The following is a 20,536-nucleotide window of genomic DNA, read 5'->3' as shown; positions in this document are numbered from 1 at the left end:
TGGCAAAATTAGAATATTGACAATATTTACTTGGTTATTTGATATTAAAAGTAAATTATTGCCAGTGTGGAGTAATAACAAATTATTTTTAGGTGAAAGTGAATAAGCAAAATGTGTTAATAAATTTTGTGGACATAGCACGGATCGCAACCAAAACTGTGCACATTATGCATTATCCATTGAGAACATTCTTGGACATTGGTTATGTAGTTCAATGTCCACAGAGGGCGTATCGCTTTCAGGGATAAAACCGGGCCGTGGCATCTCTCAGGCTTCTCTCTTCTCTCTGATCACTGATCAGGGTTCGTCGTTTTCCGCCATTATTCGTCGGGTTTCGGATTCCATTATTCGTCATAGGGAGTGTCCGGCAATGTAGCGTCGCGTTTGTAATCAAACGCTTTTATATATATTTGACATTTTTTATTTTATCTTACGCTTGATTCGCGCCTTGTCGTATTTGATCCAGTATTTAAACAAATATTTTAATTTGATAACTCTCACAGTGAATATCTCAAACGAATTATTATATATGTGAATGAACAAAGTGACACAGGTTAACAGGGTGGTCATTTATAGGGAGTGTCTAATCGTAAGAGCAGACTTTTGTCAGTTCTGCTTTTGCGATAATTGCATTTTTGTTTAATATTCCTAATCGGGGTCAATAGTGTGCATTATAATTTGACACTTCTAAAATGTTTATTGCGTAATACGTTACAAAAGGTGTTCAGAATGATGTCTTATTTATTGAATAGCGTAGCATTCTCGCTTATTCTTTTATTACCCGTGTTTGCACAAAATATTTTGTACGAAGAACCAGTTTATGATTGCCCTCAACATTGGATACGATTTCAAGAATCGTGCTATCGTTTTATCAAGAGTCCACTGAGACCGCGGGAAGATGCACGAAGGAACTGTCAAGCATTTCAAAGTGATCTACTTACTATTAATACAATAGAAGAGCATGGCTTTGTACTCTATCAATTGCTATGGCAGGATCCACAACATCGTAGATGGTATACTGGAGCAAAACTACAGAGTGGCTTATGGATAAATGAGGCTGATAGTACAACCTTGATAAATATGGATAATGCCTTTTTACCTGAACCCAATGACAATATAATAGGAAGAGATTATTTAGCATACTCCTACTCTAATAATCTTCAGCGTTGGGGATTAGAAAAAGTCACTGGTAGAGAAGAGCTCTTGTATATCTGTGAAGCACCCATCGCTACTCTCCATAACTTGGTACAAGATGATCGTACTTATCAATATGGTATTGATATTGATAACCCTCTTCAAATACCTAGAGGACCATATTTTATAAAACAACCTACGAGTAAAATATTTGACGCATCAAAGAGAAAAACAAATAATGATGTTTCATTGAGTTGTCTAGCAGGCGGTTACCCTACTCCAACCTATGAATGGTTTAAAGAAGATTATGAAAATGATCGGCTTATTGCAACAAAAATAAATCCTCTTTTAGATAAGAAATATACTGTGAGCGGCGGAACATTGATCATCAATGACCCTGAACAAGTAAGGATTTTTCTAGATTCTTTTCAAACTTATAATGAATATGTAGATTATTTCTTATTAATGCTATATATATATATATATATATATATGTTATAGATTATATTATATTAATTATATTATTTACTTACAGACAGATGACCGTGGCTCGTATCATTGCAAGGCTACTAATGACTTTGGTACAATTATATCTGAGAGTGTTGAACTGTCATTTGGATATATTCTAGAATTTAATTTAAAACGTTCTGAAGAACGTGGAGACATTCATTGGGGCAAAACACTTTATTGCGATCCACCGCAACATTTCCCGGCTGTAATGTACTATTGGGCTCGCGATTATTTTCCCAATTTAGTCGAGGAGGATAAACGCGTATTCGTTTCGCATGATGGAGCGCTTTATTTCTCCACATTGGAAACAATTGACCAAGGAAACTATACTTGCACCGTTCAAAGTGTCGCATCTACGGGACGCAGCGGCCCAGTATTTCCATTAATAGTGAATATGCACTGTAATTATTTTGAATTATTTTTTAAAATTATCCGCATAACAATAAAATAGTAAATTTAATCATTTTCTAAATTTTTTAGCTTCATTTCAGCAGCTAAAGTTTCCTAATAATTTCCCAAAGGCGTTCCCAGAAGCACCAAGAGCCGGAGAGGAAGTTAGATTGGAATGCGTCGCGTTCGGATAGTAAGTTTACACAATATGGTACTTTATTTTATATATATATATTTATTTATGAACGTTTTTTTTAATATAATTAATAATTTATTTGCATTTAGTCCTGTTCCCTCATACAATTGGACAAGAAGAGGTTCCGTCCTGCCACGCGGGGCGCACACAGACAGTTACAATCGGGTATTGATAATACCTCGTGTTCGTGTGGAGGATCAGGGTGAATATGTTTGCCGAGTGTACAACGACAGATTATCAATCGAGAATTCCGTACGATTGACCGTACAAGCAGCGCCTAATTTTACTATTCCGTTAATGGACAAACACATGGATAACAGGGCAGATCTAACTTGGACATGCGAAGCATTTGGCATACCAGACGTTACTTATAGCTGGTTCAGAAATGGAGAACTTTTGGACATGTATACTCTACCGCCTGAAGATAGAGATCGTTACACTATACAAGATAATGTACTAAATATAAGACATCTGGATCCTGAAAGAGATCAGGCTATGTATCAGTGTCGTGCGAGAAATCAGCTGAAGACAACATATTCATCGGCGCAACTTAGAGTGCTATGTGAGTGGTTATTTTTTCAAATATCTTTTAATATCGCGACGATGAGAATTACATAAAAAGTAATGTCTTTTTAACATTTCAGCGTTGAGACCTTCTTTTAAGAAGCGGCCTATGGAATCTGAGACATACGCGGCAGAAGGTGGTAATGTCACAATTGTATGCAAACCCGAAGCAGCGCCCAGGCCAAAATTCGTATGGAAGAAAGATGGAAACGTGATAGGATCAGGTGGTAGGCGAAGAATTCTGGAAACTGGAAACCTCATTATCAGCCCAGTATCACGAGACGACGAAGGAACATATGTGTGCACGGCAACGAATCAGTACGGCAGCGATGAAACTCGTGGACGATTAATTGTACTACGTAAGTTAATTATTTTATATTTTAGATATTTTGATAAGTTTACAAAGAACATTTTGCCCTGTAAGAACAGGACATTACACAAAATGTATATTAAGTTAAACTATCAAAGCAATTAACCGGATTTATGCATATTTAAAATTGTTCAGCAACTGATTATTTAAAATTATTTATCCAGGCGGACCACAATTTGTTGAAAGATTACCACCACGATTAATTATGTCTTATAATTATAATCAGACGTTGCGTTGCTTGGGTAGCACAGACGAAATGTTAGATGTGGCGTACATTTGGACGCATAATGGTATGCGTATCCGCGATAAAGATTTCCAAAATAATCCGCATTGGCACATTGATGGTGAATATCTAGACATTATAAATGCCACGTTCGCTGAATCCGGCGAATACGAGTGTATCTTGAAAAGCGCTGTTGGTGAAATATCGACCAAGACCACTCTGACTGTACATGGACCACCCGGGCCACCTGGTGGAGTTCAGGTTGTGAATATCGTTAAAACTTCAGCTACATTACGGTGGACCGATGGTGCCTTGAATGGCAGAATAATAACTATGTACACAATTAGTGCGCGTACAAATTGGAATCGCACGTGGTTTCCTCTCGTAGAAAGTAAGTTCCACTTCCAATAATTATACAATTTCTTATAGGAATTATTTTGACAATTAAATTTATTTATTAATTATCATTGTAATATAGTCGGACTTCTTATCCTACGAAATTTTCGGTCCGGAATCTTCCCCTTAAACCTCTGATCCTACGACAAAAATTTGAGAGTGGGGGTATAATTCCCTTTTTGCGGTCGTAGCATGAGAGGATTTTTTGTCGTAGGATAAGAAGTCCGACTATATATGTATTTATAATTCTTTGAAGCCAATTTATGCTTATTGTTTTAAATATACTATTACTTGTAGATATTACAGCTATCGAAATGGATAGATACAATGGCCGAAAAGAAGCATTTCTAGAAAACGTTTTGAATCCTTACACTATATATGAGTTCCGCGTGCTAGCCTTTAATGAACTTGGTTATGGTCCACCATCATCTCCTTCACCTCAATATAGTACTCCGTCCGACAAACCCACAAAATCACCATCAAATATTAGTGGTGGTGGAGGAAAGATTGGAGACCTTACAATCACGTGGGATCCTCTTAGTCCATCTGCTCAAAATGGTCCTGGAATCTATTACAAGATATTCTGGCGTCGCAAAGGACACGACACGGAGTATCAGTCGTTATCTCTGAAGGAGTACGGCAATGTCGGTAACAGCGTCGTGTCGATCCAATCGAAGTATTACTACACGGAATACGAAGTGAAAGTACAAGCGTTTAACGCGATAGGCGAGGGTCCTATATCAGAAAACGTGACAATATATAGTGCGGAGGATATGCCACAAGTCGCACCGCAACAAGTGTTCTCTATGAGCTATAACAGCACCAGTTTGAATGTCAGTTGGCTGCCGATTGAACAAACTCGTGAACGAGTACGAGGCAAACTGATTGGACATAGGATTAAGTATTGGAAGGAAAGCATTCGCGAAGAAGATGCTACTTATTATTTATCGCGTACCACTCGTCCTTGGTCATTAGTAGTTGGATTGCAACCAGATACATATTATTACGTAAAGGTAAAGTGCAGAAAATTTTTTTATTTGAATTCTATTAGAATATATACAAAAAAAATTTACTAAAAGCTAACTAACTGAAGAATTAATTTGTTTTAAAAATATTTATTTATACTTGTATAAATAAATATTTTACTTGTAATCATACTTGTATAACAAATATTTTTATATATTTAATCATTTAATGTTAATCATTTAAAAAATAAAAAGGAAAGATATTTGAAAAATTATGACAAATTTATATCTAAACAAAGATCATAAATTTTGTAAAGGTAATGGCCTACAACTCCGCCGGGGAAGGTCCAGAAAGCGAGCGATATCTGGAGCGAACTTATCGCATGGCGCCGCAGAAACCGCCGTCTTCGGTGAATGTGTACGGCATTAACCCGTCGACAGTGAGAGTTGTTTGGCGTTATGTACAGCCGAGTTTAGAGGAAGAACCGTTAATCGGATACAAAATACGCGTATGGGAGGTCGACCAAGACATGAGTACGGCGAACGATACAATAATACCAGGCGGTTCCAAGCTGGAAGCCGATATTAAGAATCTGAGCCCGGGCAAAGCATATCACTTGAGAGTACTCGCGTTCAGTAACGGTGGCGACGGTCGGATGTCGAGTCCCACCCATACATTCCAAATGGGCGACGCCGCAGCCTTCAGGAGCAGCGCCGGGAACAAGATTCTAGACGCCTCTCTGGGGATAATTTTCTTACTACTTTTACGAATCTACGGCTATATGTAGTGTAAAGAAAACCTAATAATTATATAGGCCATAATAAGATTTAACGGCTGTAAATTTTATACAGATTTCTTAAGTGAACGAACTAAAAAAAAACTTAACAGAAATTAAACACAGATTTTAAAATGAGATTTATAATAAAATATTATAAAATAGATTTCATATTTGTATACACTTAAATTGCTTAAGCAATCTCACATGTCAATGAATTAATTTTCTTAAAAATTAATATTGCTATGTCACTAGTGCGCTACATAGTGCAATGATATAGCCGTTTTTAACGTTTTAACAAGAATAACTTAATGCTTAAGTACTTCCACTTCTTTTTAAGAACATCATGATATTATGAGTCTACAAAAGAGACTGAAATCGATCTGTGTTTAAGTCCAACATTATATAGAATAATATGTGTGGTAAGCATAATTTTCATTCTATATGATAGAAAAAAAATATTTTATTTGCTTACATTTTTTTTTTTTTTTTTTTTTCTGACACATTAATCACATTTGAAAATTCTCATGGACACAATATATTATTTTTTTATTATATAACTAATTATTATATATACATGAAGTGTTCTGAATAATTTATGCAAAATTTTTTATATATGTTTTTCTATTTTTATATATGTATTTTTATATATGTATATCTTTTTAATCTCTCATCGTAAAACGAATGTTATTTCAAATATTACATTCACACTTTATTCAAAAATTGCCAAGTTATGTGTAACTGTAGAATTATATTCTACAGTACATTTTCGAAGTATAAACAAATAATTTGAAGTAAATCATATGTACACGTATATTGAATCATGTAATATATAAAATTAATTTAAAGACACAAGAATTCTCTCTACATTTAGATTTTTACAGATTGAAATGAGCAATTATATAAAAATGTATTAACACACATTTACTGTTTTTTACAACGTACAGTAAATTGTACTATATGTACTATAAATTTCTGTTTGCCAAAAAAAAAAAAAGCATATAATGACGAAATTTTTATTATGCTATGTAAACTTGGAATAACAAGAATATATGCATCTATAAAATGCAATTATATAAATCTACAATTATATTAAACAAGAAAGAAAATAAAAATCTAAGATATATAATATAATAAATTGCATTAAATGTGCAAAATATATATTCAATGCTAAATTATACATTAATAAGCTATGATTTACGAGTAATGAGTAAGAATAAATGACAACAAAGAATATAAGGATTATGTAAGAAATAAGGACTATGTTATATCACAATGTATAAAGCAGCGTAATTTTCCGTCCATGTATACAAAAGTAGATAATAAACACTAATTTTGATAATGCTGCGAATATTTGTTAATCACTTAACTATTCTAATACTATGTGAATTATTTTAATAATTAATTTTTAATCATACTTTATCATAGTTATCAATACCAACTCTCTACAGATCTTTTTTGTACAAATTTTTTATTTGATTTTTGTCATATGTATTTTATCAGATACATTGTATAATAATATTATAATAGTATTAGAATAGTTTAGAGATATTATATAAGAAAAGTTTATATAAACCTATAGTGTTCAAACAAGTGTGTACATTACAAGATATAAGTCTCAGAAATATATATATTTGAGTATTCATACCTCATTCTTTAAAGAATGTAAACACATTTACAATTTTCATACATTTTATATAGTAGTGTATGAGAAGGATTTTTTACAAATTTATTTATTATTTATATTGTGTATAACTAATAATTTTTATATACATAATACAAATAAGGAAGAACGAAAATTCTAGTATGTATGTGTATGCACGTATACTAGAATTGTCGCTAGAAAAACCATTGATATCGGTTGCTTAGGATAATAAATGCAATAGGCACTACATTAATTATTCGAATCAAATATTTTCTTTTTATATATTATTGTATCACAAAGAAATATATAATATGCATTATACAATAAGTTTTTACAATATTAACATTAATTATTCTTTGCTTTTTTTACAGCTTTAGAATTTGCAGGTATATATATATTTTAAAAATTTTCCATCTGTTTTAAATATATTTGAATTAGTGTGCTTTATATATATATATATATATATATATATTTCGGTGGCAAAATTTATATACTATTTCTTAGGCGCGTATACATTGCTGATGAAAAAAAAAATGCCACTCTGTATATATTGACATATTTGTTCTTTTCTTATTCTTTTCTTTCATAATAATGTAAAAGAACAAAATGTAATTGTCTAATGATATTTATATTGTTCATATGTACCGCTATAAACAGACACGTGTATCTGCACGTGTCGAGATATCGAACATATGATTACGTACGATGGACATAAATTTGTCGAGCTTGCTGTGATTGTATATAGCCGGTGATTTATTTCCGTGAAGCTTTATAGTGACGAGATAACAACATTCAACGATACATACAACTGCGAATGTATGTACAATAAAAAAAAATCATTTAAGCATTGATCGCGAGAAGGAAAGGAATATTTTTGTTTGTTGTGTTGTGTTAACTTTCAGAGGTTAATCATGCTGCGAATTCTTAGCCGCTCAATGCGCTCAGCGCATCTTCTCAAGAAAACCACGGAGGTCATCTGCGTGTCAAGCGTGAGGAATTTGAATCTATTAGAATATCAAAGCAAAGAGCTTCTACGCGACTCGGGCGTGTCAGTACAAAACTTTGCCATCGTCGACGACCTAACCAAAACGAATTCTGCTTTGGAAAAATTACGTGAGTATCTCAGTGTTTCTCGTCATTTTTACATATATTGATATATAAAATATATATAATCAATTTATACAAAAATATATAAAGGAGTTTTCAATAAAAAGTTAAGTTTCTAGGTGAACATGTGAGTGATAGGTAAATACTTACATGTGCCAATATATTAAAAGTTACTCGTAATCATTATAAGTAACTGTATACCTATACATTATTTGTATGTATATAATGCTTATTTTATAATTTGCTGCTTATTTATTTTTGTAGATGCAGATGAATTTGTTATTAAAGCTCAAGTCTTAGCAGGAGGTCGTGGTAAGGGTTGGTTCGATAATGGATTCAAAGGAGGTGTGCATCTTACCAAAGAGTAAGTTTGATAATTAGATTTTTGTAAAAATATTTTGTAAACTATTTCTTATGCATTCAGTTTTAAAAGATTTTATCTATTAATAAACAATTTTTTTTTACAATTTGCCATATCATAATGAAATTTATTTACAAGTGCGTATTATATAAAAGAAATATCAATTAATAAAAAATAATAAAGGACAATTTTTAAAATTATATTTTAGTTTTTTATATTAGAGATATCATGTATATATAATATACATCATATTTTTCCACATGTATAAAATATAGGTAATGTTTATTTTATGTTATGTACATAATTCGTTATCATCCTTCTTTTCCCTTCTAATAGTCGTAATGCTGTTACCAATTACGTGAAGAATATGTTAGGTCATCGTCTCATTACTAAACAGACTTCAAAGGACGGCATATTGGTGCAGAAAATTATGATAGCCGAGTCAGTGGATATTGCACGTGAGACCTACGTCTGCATCCTCATGGATCGACAACATAACGGTCCTGTGCTGATAGCGTCTCCAGCAGGTGGAATGGATATCGAGACAGTTGCAGAGAAGCATCCTGAGCAAATAAAAACTGTTCCATTGGATATTTATCATGGAATCGATGATGAAATAGCAGAGGTCGTGAGCACTTTTCTGGGATTCTCCGATCCGGATATCCTTAAGAAAGCCATATTTGAATTGAAAAATTTGTGGAAGCTGTTTGTGGATATTGATGCTTTGCAAATTGAAATCAATCCGCTGGTGGAGACAACGGATAAACAAGTAGTAGCGGTAGATGCAAAAATTGCTTTTGATGATAATGCTCAGTTTAGACAGCAAAATCTGTTTGCTTTAGAGGATGTCAGTGAAAAAGATCCCAGAGAAGTGGATGCATCGCGATATAATTTGAATTATATTGGAATGGATGGCAACATAGGATGCTTAGGTAAAATACATTCTATTAATAAGATTGCAATAAGTAAATTAAATATATAAACAAGAAAAGAGTAAAAACTAATGAAAAGCAATGAGTATATCAATATATGAATAATATAATCAATTGATACTAAAGTATATAAAGATAAATCTTTACATACATAGTGAATGGAGCTGGTCTAGCCATGGCTACAATGGACATTATTAAGTTAAATGGAGGATCGCCAGCTAATTTTTTGGATGTTGGAGGTAGCGTAAAGGAAGACCAAGTCTTTCAAGCATTTAGAATACTCAGCGAAGGTAGGTGTAAAATATACAATAGAATGATTTAAGTATGTATAAAACATAAATTTCTTTTCTTTCTTTAGATCCAAAAGTAAAAGCTATTCTCGTTAATGTTTTCGGAGGTATTGTGAATTGCATAACGATAGCAAGAGGAATCATCGCAGCATCACGAAACTTAGGACTTCAAATACCACTTGTTGTAAGGCTAGAAGGTAAAACACATATCAATTTTTTTTTTATGTTTAATTTCTTATTTATTATTCGTAAATTCTATAATATTTTATTATATATTTTATTTTGCTTGTATTCTTGCTATATAATTTACAAATAAATTTCAAATATTTTTGTAGTGATTTATTTTTTATTAGGCACTAATGTGACAGAAGCCAAAAAAGTCTTGGCTGAATCTGGATTGCCCATTCTAACAGCGAATAATTTAGATGAAGCAGCGAGAAAAGCGGTAATCTCTGTAAATACATAATTGTAATATCATACGTACATCGGTCGGTTTATATGACTTTTTAAGACTGGAAATCTGTGGTTTTGATACAAGATAACAATAATTAGGAATAACTTGAAGTGGGAAAGTACTATATAATTTTTTCATACTAAAATATCACATTTTGGGATATTTTTATAACATGGATACTTTTATGTAAATATGCATCTAAATACTGCCTAATAATATTAATGTTTATTATTTTTTTACATTTTATTATTCAAGTATAGTACCTGTAGCCTTTTCATTTGATCACTGCTGACATTTGATATATATAATATATTTGTTCTCATTTTTATTAACGTCTTTAAAATTCTAAAAGTACAGTTTTGTTTTTATTAATGAAGTTAAATTATATATAAATTTTTGAAGTAGTCTCAATTTTTTATTAAAACTAAATCAAAATATATTATTGTCTTATGTTATGTTTATGTATTAAATTGTTGAATGTGTGAAAATATATAATCATATATCTATGCATATACATAGAATAAGAATTGAAGAATGTTATTGAAATTAGGTAGAGGTTTAGATTAATGGAAAAAAAATCAGTTCTTATTATTATCTTGTTACACTTATTTTAACTCATTTCATTTAGAATATCTGTTGTTTATTTATCTATTTTATATTGTATGATGAATGATGTATTATATAACATTCAAACTTTGTGCATAAGCAGGCAAAATAGATGATTATATTTGATTATAGTTTACGTTGTTTTATGTGATTATTACATGGTTTGCTTCTGTCACTTTCTAATAAACATAAATTATTTTGTGTTGGTTAGAATTATCATGGTTAAAATTGAAAGTAATGTGAAGTTAATTAGCATGTATATATACATTTTTATTGTAAATACATTTATTATTGTTAGACTTAAATTGCTTTATATTGAAAAATAAATATATTCTTTTAAATCTCTTTAGTCTTATTCTTGTATATTTTTTTCTAATATTTTATTATATTATTCTTGTTACAGTTTTAATTTTTCATTATTTACATATGTATGTATATGAAAATAATATGTGTGTGTATATATTGATATATCTTATCAGAAGGTTTATCAGATATTTATTTTATTGCATATAATTATCTTTTTATGTTTGAATATAATATTAAATAATATACTCTTTCTTTCTACTATAGGTTTCTCTCTGATGTTTTTTTATTGTTATTAACTATTGTATTATCTCAGGTTTGTAGGCATAATAAGTATAGATTGCATATTTCTTTCTCTCTCAATCAAACACTGTAACATTGAATGCACTCCGTTTGATGCTATTTTTGGTTTGAAGCGTTTAATGAATCAATCAGGGCAAAGAATCTTATATTTCGAAACGAAAATAGCATCAAGCAAAGCGCATTTTTTGAAAGAGGGAAAAAGTTTGGCAGTGTTTCTTTCTCTTTAATGTAAGAATTCAAAAGAGAGATAAAGCTAACGGGGAGAAATAATTTCTAATACATCCATCGTGTTATATGTTAATGAATCTTAATACTTAATGATTCATAAAATTATATACTATCGGAAAAAAGAGGAAAAAAGATATGAAAAAAATTTATAGGTAAAGCTATGAATTCAACGTCGCTTCCAATCATCTGTACTAATCCGTTATTAATGCCGTCATTAAAAAGTGCCTGATACAAAATCAAATCTTTGAATTCTGGGAGAATGAGTGAATCTTTGCGTCGATTGTATCAGACTAAATCTCGCATTCAAGGCTCACCGATTGCGCGTAGCGTAACGAAAGGAAGGAGTAAAAGTCGCGCGCGTAATCGACTTTTAATCCATGTATGGTCGCTGCGTCTTTATAAGTAGAAACTCTTTTGGTGTGAATGATATAATTCGCCTTGAACGCACGGCAATCGCTGAGAGAACGATCCATATACGGACGCCGATTTTTAGCATAAGATTACAGCGCGATTATACAGGACGCGCGTTAGTGGATCGCACTTTTTACAGATAGACATGTGGATCGTTTGCACGATATATCTAAAACGTAAAAATGCTTAGGATGAAAACAAAGACGTTTTCAAAATAAAACAGTTTGTAATTTTTAGACCGTTGTATTTCATCATTTTTTTTTGCACTCTGAATGTTTTAACGATTTTTTAAAAGACCTATATGTATAAGAAAATTAGGTTTTTTAAAATAATATCATATATATAATAAATTTTATATAATATAATAATAATAAATTAAAAAATATTTTATTGAAAATTAATTTTAAAATATAATAAATTTTTATATATATAATAAATAATTAATTTTCCAAAAAATGTCTCATAATCTTTTAGATAACTTTCGAAATTGATTGAGATGATGCAATTGTAAAAAATTTTATAAACTGTTAATGTTTGTAATACGATTAGGTGAGATTTCGCGCTAGGAAACGGGATTCATTTCCTTCGCGGAAGAGAGACGACCGCTAAAACTGCGCGATAAAGATCTAGATAATGAGAACTTAATAGCATTCGTGGCTCGTTAACAAAGATTGTTTTAGTTTTCCTTTTCAGTGTCACGCTAGCCAGCGGTTGACCGGCTCAGTTTCGCTTTGTTTTCTCTTCTCTCATACGAATATAAACCCGTTCCCCTCACACGCGGCTCTGGGAGGGTGGACGGCGACGGGAGGATCCGGGTGGTCCCAATGCGTGTGCGTATATATATAGACCGACCCCCTGCCCCTCGCCCAAGGGTACGGGCGAGGGAACGCGTACTATTCTCGGACGAACTTCACGAATCCGAGTAACTTCTTTAGACGTGGTGTTCGACTCCTGGTTCGCGGACAGCGTAAATATCAGTAATCAGTAGTCTACGAACCGCACCGTGTCGATCGAGAGACGCGTCTATCCGAAGAAATTGCTGTTGACGTGTGCATGTAAAATCCGCGTTGGCATTCGGTCCCGGTTGCACCGACACCGGTTCGCAATTAAAACGAAGATTGCTGTCAGATTTCGCGAGGTGGAAGTGAAAAAAACAAAACGTCGAGGTATAAAATTTAAATGCAAAATTATTTTTTTTTCCATAGAATTAGAGTCAAAGAATATTGATTGTTTTACTTGAATTAATCCATCGTTTTGTGTTTAGATAAGAGGTCTCTCTCATAATATTATATTTATTTTCTTCTTTAGTCAAAATATTTGAGAGATTACTATTTATGCCATGTGGAATGTTAATATAATTTCATATATGGAATGTTAATTAAATCAACTCAAAAATAAAATTTCTGTTAAATTTTAATCCAAAAGTTAGCTATAAAAGTTTTATCTCTTCAAACTTTAAAAAAAATTTTAATTTTTTTACACATATAAAAACATCTACATATTAAACCTTAAATTCTCATTAAGAAGAATTTAATCATAAATTCACGCTGAAGAATTTGTTAAAATTTCATGGGACATCTTATAGGTTTAGTGTTATGATCAGAGAATAGACAATCACGTAATTAATTTATCAATTTTATGTTAATGCTGATAATTTTGCTAAGTGTTCTTTTCTCTAAGATTCTTTCAAGGTTCATTAGTCAAACACTTAGTGTTAGTTTAAATATATATTACACATGTGTGTCGAGCGAGGATTTGGCGAATAAGAAGTATGTCTTTGATAAATCGAAATCAGCTTCGATTTAAAGAAAAGATATTACATTTCTAAAAAAGAGCGTATCCAAATTTAATGTTTGAATATACTAATTATTAGGAGTATAAATATTTTTTAATTTTTAGATATATGTCTTTTACATGTTGTGTTAAAAAAATAATTTTACAGTGATAAAAAGTGTCTTAAATGTGTATATATATGTCATATTTACGTCTCGACTTTCCCAGGCATGTCGAAATAATCGCATTGAATAAAAGAGTGCTTCCTTTTATTCTTTACGATTATAAGATATTAATTCTATCACTTTACTCTTTCAATAAAATAATTTGAGCGCAATGAAAATTTGTTTTCGTAGTTGTCTGAAATTTGTTGAAAAATCGTTTGCAGTCCATCTTGCGATTTATCGATGCTGGTTGCGAGTGCTTTTAGAAAGCAATGTGGAAAGGGTTTTAAACGAAACGCGAAATTCGCGAAGGCGTGCGACTCTCTGTCGACAGTTTTTCGTGGACCGCTGATAAAGAATCACTTGATTGTTAGATAGAGAATTCTTTTAATTTAATCAACGTTATATGTGTGACGTAATTTTATTTTCTAATAATTTTAGAGTGTTCAATATTAGTTTATCGTGAAGTGAATGGTGTCTATTTCTTGCAAATTTTATATTCATTTCACGAATTTAAATTTGTTTTATTACGAATTTATGTGTAATTTAATATTTTATTGATTGTGCAAAGTAAAGTTTTGAAAATTTAGTAAATACTAAATGATAAAAAAAATTGTTTAAAATGCGTGCGTTTGTATAAAATAAATCAGCATTTTTTTATTATTCTTAAAATAATATTTTTATTAATATACATGTTCAGAAATAATCTTGTATAATTATTTCAATGATTAATTAATTTAACCGATTAATTAATCTAATATTGAAAAAAAACATGTTATATTATGTAAGATTTAATAATTTTTTTTATTTTTTTTACACATTATTTGAATAGAATTTGATTCGAAAGACTATAAATTATTGTGATATAACGAAAAATATAAAAGGTGAAATCTTCGATGACAGCTTGATCGCTTCATCATGTTGAGTAGAGTGGTATCCCGAATCTTCTTGACTGAAGTGCCGCTATAAAAAAATCATTTTTTAGTATCATCACGTCATCTCGCACAATGACTTTTCATACACAGAGATAATTATAGACAACAATATAAATATATATATTACACACATTACTATAAATTTTATTAGCAATTTAATATTATACAATTTATTTTATACATTTTTATTTTATGATATAATATATAATGCTAAACAAAAGTATTGAAAAATTAATTAATTACATAGAAAGAAAAAAATCGATTATAACACTTTTTCGCAGATACTATTTTAAATGTATGTGTGTTAAATGATATGGTTCTATTAATTTCTATATTTTAATCCAGAAAATTACTTCTAGTTACGAGATATTTTTTATTCATTTGCAACGACGAAATATATTAAATCAAAGTGTACTTTACGCAACTATACATTGTATGCATTATATTTATTATTAACTTATTCAATGTTTTATTCCACAATATGTTTTGTAAACTAAACTGTTCTTCTGTAAAAAGATAACTGCTAGTTGAAAGAAAATGTTAGTAGCTTTCTATTCAGCTCTCAGACAATGTTCGCGTTTATGAAGTTCATCTTTCGGATGTAATATTAGACCTTGGAAAAAAGTCACGTATACATGCGCATACCAAAAATAACTTGGCATCTCGCCGTGCGTCGCGAATCGTAATTTAGCATGCGTCCGATTAATTTTCTATTATGTGCTATTTTATATAAAATTTTGTGATATCCTTTGAAGAAGACGAAAATATATTTCTAATACTATTTCATGTAACTAAATAATGTATTAGTAAAATCAAATATTTTCGTATTTTATTTATTGACACAATAATTTTAAATACTTTCCAACAAAAATAATATATGATAATAAAATATACTTAAACTGTAATAAATGTATCGGAACGCGAGCGTAAACAAAAAGATATACGTAAAAGTTACTCTAAACGTGCCACTATTTATAATTAGGCACTTTATTTCTGAAGACTGAATAAGTTATGTTACAGCGGGACAATTTAGTCAAACACGTGCGCGAGTCTTCACTCAAGCGAAACTAATCGCGATTTGATACACTTTTGTAAACTTAATTTGATCAATGTAACAAGTGGAAGTTAAGATTCTTATTAACAACAAAATAATGTATTGATCTTCTATCATCTTTAAATGTGCGTTTCTGTTAAATCTTTTATTATATTTTCCCCAATAGAGGTTTAAATTAAATACTTTCATGTTTTACTTGTGAACGCAGATTAATTTTCAGTTATAAATTTTTATTTAAAAAAAATTATGCAAAATTAACTAATAATTTAAATTTTATTTTATATATTACAACGCATTATATATTCTATGTAATATAATTTGTTATTTTTTTCTATGTCGACAGTTCTTTTAATCGCGACATTTCGCAGGTGAATTGTCACTGTGAATCAGGACGAGTGATCACTCTAAAAGGCATTTCAAGGAGACGATATACCGGCCCCAAGGAAAATCTCTCGACTAACGCATCCTGAGTGACCCAAAATAATCTACCGGCGATTTGTTGACTCGCGCAGAGACAGAATCACTCCAGCTGATCGTGTCAGCATTTCGTATACACGCATACTTACACATTCGATTCGCCGGCACACGGCCGTGCAGGTAGGTTCACCGACATCCACCTCTTCTTCGATTGTTTCACAGGTGTGCGTACTCGCGTTAGTGATGGGTACAACGCGCTTTCGAACTATATCGATGTCTATTATTAAATATTGTCAAATAAAATAGATAGAGTAATTAATAAATAATGATGAAGAAAATAAAGAAGCTAAATATTGACATATATAAATTGCCTTTGTGTATATTTGTCAATATTTATAAATTAACAAATTAAAACATTTTAAATTGTTAAAACTGAGTTTTCCTTTTTTAATTAAATATTAATTCAATTATTAATTGTTAATTTAATAATCAATTATATAAAATATTACAGAATAAAAAACTATATTTTTTATGTGTAAAGTCAATAATTAAATATTTTTACAATTATGTAGATTTACATATTTTATTTACATAAACTATACTTTATCTATATCTTGCAATTTTTATCATATTTCATTAATATTTAATTAATTTTTAAAATTAATAAATTGACATGGTTTTAAATTATGTTCAAATATATCTACTGACATAAATTCCAAATAAATTCAGAGATCCAAATAAGTCACGTATAGGTTTGAAGGTCACCTGATAAATTGACAAACAAGCCAGCTTTCACGTTCAGACAACAATAACAGGCGTTCATACCACTGGAGCAAAATTGTTTTTAAAAGTCAAGCCGACAGTTTGTGCCCATCGCTATTTCTCGAGTCACCAACATAGCCACGTCTTGTTCTCGTCATTGATAGTACTCGCAAGTACCAACACTATGATCCACAGATACTAACACAGGGGCGCGCACCCCACCACCCTTATCCGTGAGAGCGTAGCAGCGGACCGGCCGATAAAATGAATGAGAATGATAAGTCAGTTAAGTGCGAGAACTCCGCCGAGGAGGAGGAGGACGAGATGTTCGAGCGCGAGTTGGCCGAGGACGCGCAGTGGAAGCGAATTCAGCAAAACACCTTTACGAGATGGGCGAACGAACATCTGAAGGCGATCAACAAGCACATCGGCGACCTGGAATGCGACCTCTCCGACGGTCTCCGACTGGTGAGCCTTATCGAGGTACTCTCGCAGAAGCGGCTACCAAGACACAACCAACGGCCCACCTTCCGCTCCCAGAAGCTGGAGAACGTATCCGTCGCTCTTAAGTTCCTGGAGGATGAGGGCATCAGGATCGTCAATATCGGTAAGTACCATGTGCGTGCTGGACCACGCTTGAAAATAGATTCGTCCTATCCTTTTAATGATTGAAAACAGTGAAATTAATTATTTGAGAGGTGCAAGAGCATTAATATACATATTTATTAGTAAAAAAATAATTATTCTAGGAAATGTTGATGTTTTATGCTTAAACAAAGTGATTAAGAAGTGATCAAGTTTGAATAAATTGAATAAAAAAAAGATATGTAAAATATATAAATGTCATTGAAACAAAAATATTATTTTGAAATTCCTATAATTAGAAAAAGAAACAGTAAATTTGAAAAATAATCGTCATGATTTCTCATGTTTGTGTAATGATTATTTTGTAAGATAATTGTTGATGGAAATATTTATTACCAAGTGGTATCCAATGTTGATTTAATTTGGACGAAATTTATGTTTGAAACAAATATGTAGACAATAACATGTTTATTTTTATAACACTCGGCGAACTCGTGATACACAAATGAGTAATTCCTAATTTATGGTTAATCTTTAGATTTCCCATTTATAATCTCTCGATACACCACGTTACACCACGTGATTACCGCGAGTCTGCATGGTCTACGGATTTTACGTAGATTGGATTTATCGATCCCTAGATTTCTGCATTTTAGAGACTTGCGCAAATGTTTTGAAAATATAAAGAGAATTGTGTATGTGTAAGAGGATAATATGTAATTAAATTAATCAGTATGAATTTATATGAGATAAATATTTGATCATAAAACTAAAATTGTAAAATATAGATAGTGACATATATGAAACAATATACATAAGTATTTTAGAGATGCTTTTTATGTTTTTTCCACGTATTAGAACATAAAAAGATTTATTTGCAAGAAATATCAAGTCGGATTTCTATTTAATAAAACAATTTATATTATAATTGTTAATATATATTATAATTGTTAGTAAAACAATTATAATAAATTAAAATAATTATATATATATTACAATTATACATAAACAATTAATAACACAATTTTAATACATTATAAAAATAATTATATAATTTATTTTATATGCATAATATAAAACATATAATTATAATATTACAATAGACATTAATAATTAAATATCAACGTTAAATCTATTATATGTAATTATTTCAATTTAATTGAATTTTAATTCAATTTATTTCGATGCAATAATACATATTGCACTCTTTTTATTTAAAAAAATATTATTTAAATTGATATAATATATCATTAAAATATAATAATAAAATAATTGAAAAGATTAAAAAACAAACAAATATAAAAGTAAATATCCACTATTTAAAAATATATACAAAATTAATAATAGAAATAGAAGAATGGTACAAAATAACCATGTTTAAAACGTTGAAAAATTTTATAGAACGTTTCTACATTTTTTATTATAAAGTTTTAAGAAGTAATTTTAAACTTTCAAAGTTGTGCAGTAGGATATTTATTCATTCATCTGCCACATTGCATTCATTCACATATATTTACATGCCGTATTCTAAAAATATAGTATGTGTATTTACTCTTTCCTTTTTTATATTTCATTTCAAATTAACACAATAACAGTTTTACACAAAATTTGTAATATCTATTTTAAATATGTGTTTGTTTGCACGATGAAAAATGTCAGAAGTCGTGATAAGGGATTAGTCGACAAAATTTGAAGACAGGCGTCAGCGAATAATTAATCGTGCGTTCCGCTCGTGAGGAAATCAATGTAGATCTGACTGATAAAAAGTATCTTGTGATATCGCGACACATTAAGTTTGATAATTTCGAGTATCGTGAAATTGATAAAAAAGTTATTACTGGCTCTTCGAAGATATATGTATTATATCAAGGTTTTGAACGTATCAAAAATTTCATTGAATTCTTTTAGTTTCACATTTATTTTTAAATTTTAATAATATGTTAAATTTAAATTATATAAATCTCGATTTTAAGTTTTAAATGTATACAATTTTTTAAGAATAATGCTATATAAGAACAATTCTGTTCGTGACGAGATTACGAATAGTAAAATCGTGTTTCAAAATATTTCTTTTTTACTGAATAAAAGACACTCGGTTGATATAATGGTATGCGAAATATTTCTGCCTGTTCTCGCTTTTAGATTCGGGATCAACCGCTATAGAGCATGAATGCATCGAGCGGCAAAATAAAAGCGATTGTAGAGCATGGCGAGAGGGTTGTGGATCGATGACGCTCGCCCGAGCTACCCGGGAAAGCAGAGGGTAGTGATGGGATAATGCTGTTCACGTGTTTTTCGCGGATGAACAAACTGACATCATTATCATCCATCTTCATCTACTTATTCAAATTTAATTAAAGGTCTCTCTCACTAATATGACGTAATTTTTAAATTAAACCAATTGATGTACAAGATATGTCTCGGCTATTAGTACGTTTATTCAGACATTTCTGGAGCGATTGGAGAATATACTTTTCTCTGAACTAAAAAAAAAATTATATCAAAGCATCAATAAATTTTTAAGTTATTAATTACTTACCAGCCCTATAAACTTCTAAAATTTTACCTTTAAAAATGCAAATAAGTAAATAAAACCTATTTTTAAGATTTTTATTTAACAGAATTTTAAGGATTAGTTTTACAAATATTCAAAATAGAAATTTAAAAAGTTTATAAGAGGAA

The 20,536-nt window shown here is 30.6% G+C and overlaps 3 protein-coding genes across 8 annotated transcripts in view; all 3 read left to right on the top strand.

The window, feature by feature from the left end:
• The first annotated feature begins 284 nt into the window (after positions 1–284).
• On the top strand, positions 285–6,866 carry LOC140666755 (contactin). Its single transcript, XM_072894275.1, has 8 exons — positions 285–1,539; positions 1,670–2,045; positions 2,125–2,227; positions 2,320–2,792; positions 2,875–3,153; positions 3,329–3,778; positions 4,081–4,796; positions 5,066–6,866. Exons 1-8 carry the CDS (start codon positions 730–732, stop codon positions 5,534–5,536), a joined length of 3,678 nt encoding a protein of 1,225 aa, XP_072750376.1. The 5' UTR covers positions 285–729; the 3' UTR covers positions 5,537–6,866.
• A 962-nt stretch (positions 6,867–7,828) lies between these two features.
• LOC140667291 (succinate--CoA ligase [GDP-forming] subunit beta, mitochondrial-like) lies at positions 7,829–10,660 on the top strand. Of its 2 annotated transcripts, none has more exons than XM_072895080.1 (7): positions 7,829–7,985; positions 8,072–8,282; positions 8,541–8,640; positions 8,974–9,569; positions 9,725–9,859; positions 9,928–10,056; positions 10,195–10,660. In XM_072895080.1, exons 2-7 carry the CDS (start codon positions 8,081–8,083, stop codon positions 10,323–10,325), a joined length of 1,293 nt encoding a protein of 430 aa, XP_072751181.1. In that variant the 5' UTR covers positions 7,829–7,985; positions 8,072–8,080; the 3' UTR covers positions 10,326–10,660. The 2 variants fall into 2 exon arrangements, with proteins under 2 accessions (XP_072751181.1, XP_072751182.1); XM_072895081.1 differs by having other exon boundaries at positions 10,213–10,652.
• Positions 10,661–13,108: 2,448 nt separating this feature from the next.
• Positions 13,109–20,536, top strand: part of Cher (filamin A protein cher) — a 49,056-nt gene continuing 41,628 nt past the window's right edge. For 2 of the 5 annotated variants that reach the window (XM_072895070.1, XM_072895068.1), the window contains exons 1-3: positions 13,109–13,330; positions 16,459–16,687; positions 17,465–17,876. In XM_072895070.1, coding sequence (XP_072751171.1) covers positions 17,534–17,876 — 343 coding nt within the window. In that variant the 5' untranslated portion in view covers positions 13,109–13,330; positions 16,459–16,687; positions 17,465–17,533. Of the gene's footprint in view, positions 13,331–16,433; positions 16,688–17,464; positions 17,877–20,536 lie in introns of all 5 variants that reach the window. The other 3 variants (XM_072895072.1, XM_072895071.1, XM_072895069.1) reach the window with 2 other exon arrangements.

Source organism: Anoplolepis gracilipes, chromosome 6 (genome assembly GCF_047496725.1).
Source record: "Anoplolepis gracilipes chromosome 6, ASM4749672v1, whole genome shotgun sequence".
NCBI lineage: Eukaryota > Metazoa > Arthropoda > Insecta > Hymenoptera > Formicidae > Anoplolepis > Anoplolepis gracilipes.
The sequence above is the reverse complement of the archived record's forward strand: the minus strand, read 5'-3'. Positions and strand labels throughout refer to the sequence as shown.

What these genes read in the sequence shown, in the direction of transcription:
- LOC140667291 (XM_072895080.1), top strand. Translation starts at nt 8,081, where the DNA reads ATGCTGCGAATTCTTAGCCGCTCAATGCGCTCAGCGCATCTTCTCAAG. An exon ending in TTCTGCTTTGGAAAAATTAC is followed by an intron (nt 8,283 to 8,540) that starts GTGAGTATCTCA and finishes TTATTTTTGTAG; the next exon opens with ATGCAGATGAATTTGTTATT. An exon ending in GGTGTGCATCTTACCAAAGA is followed by an intron (nt 8,641 to 8,973) that starts GTAAGTTTGATA and finishes CCCTTCTAATAG; the next exon opens with TCGTAATGCTGTTACCAATT.
- LOC140666755 (XM_072894275.1), top strand. Translation starts at nt 730, where the DNA reads ATGATGTCTTATTTATTGAATAGCGTAGCATTCTCGCTTATTCTTTTA. An exon ending in GGCGCAACTTAGAGTGCTAT is followed by an intron (nt 2,793 to 2,874) that starts GTGAGTGGTTAT and finishes TTAACATTTCAG; the next exon opens with CGTTGAGACCTTCTTTTAAG. An exon ending in ATACATATTATTACGTAAAG is followed by an intron (nt 4,797 to 5,065) that starts GTAAAGTGCAGA and finishes AATTTTGTAAAG; the next exon opens with GTAATGGCCTACAACTCCGC.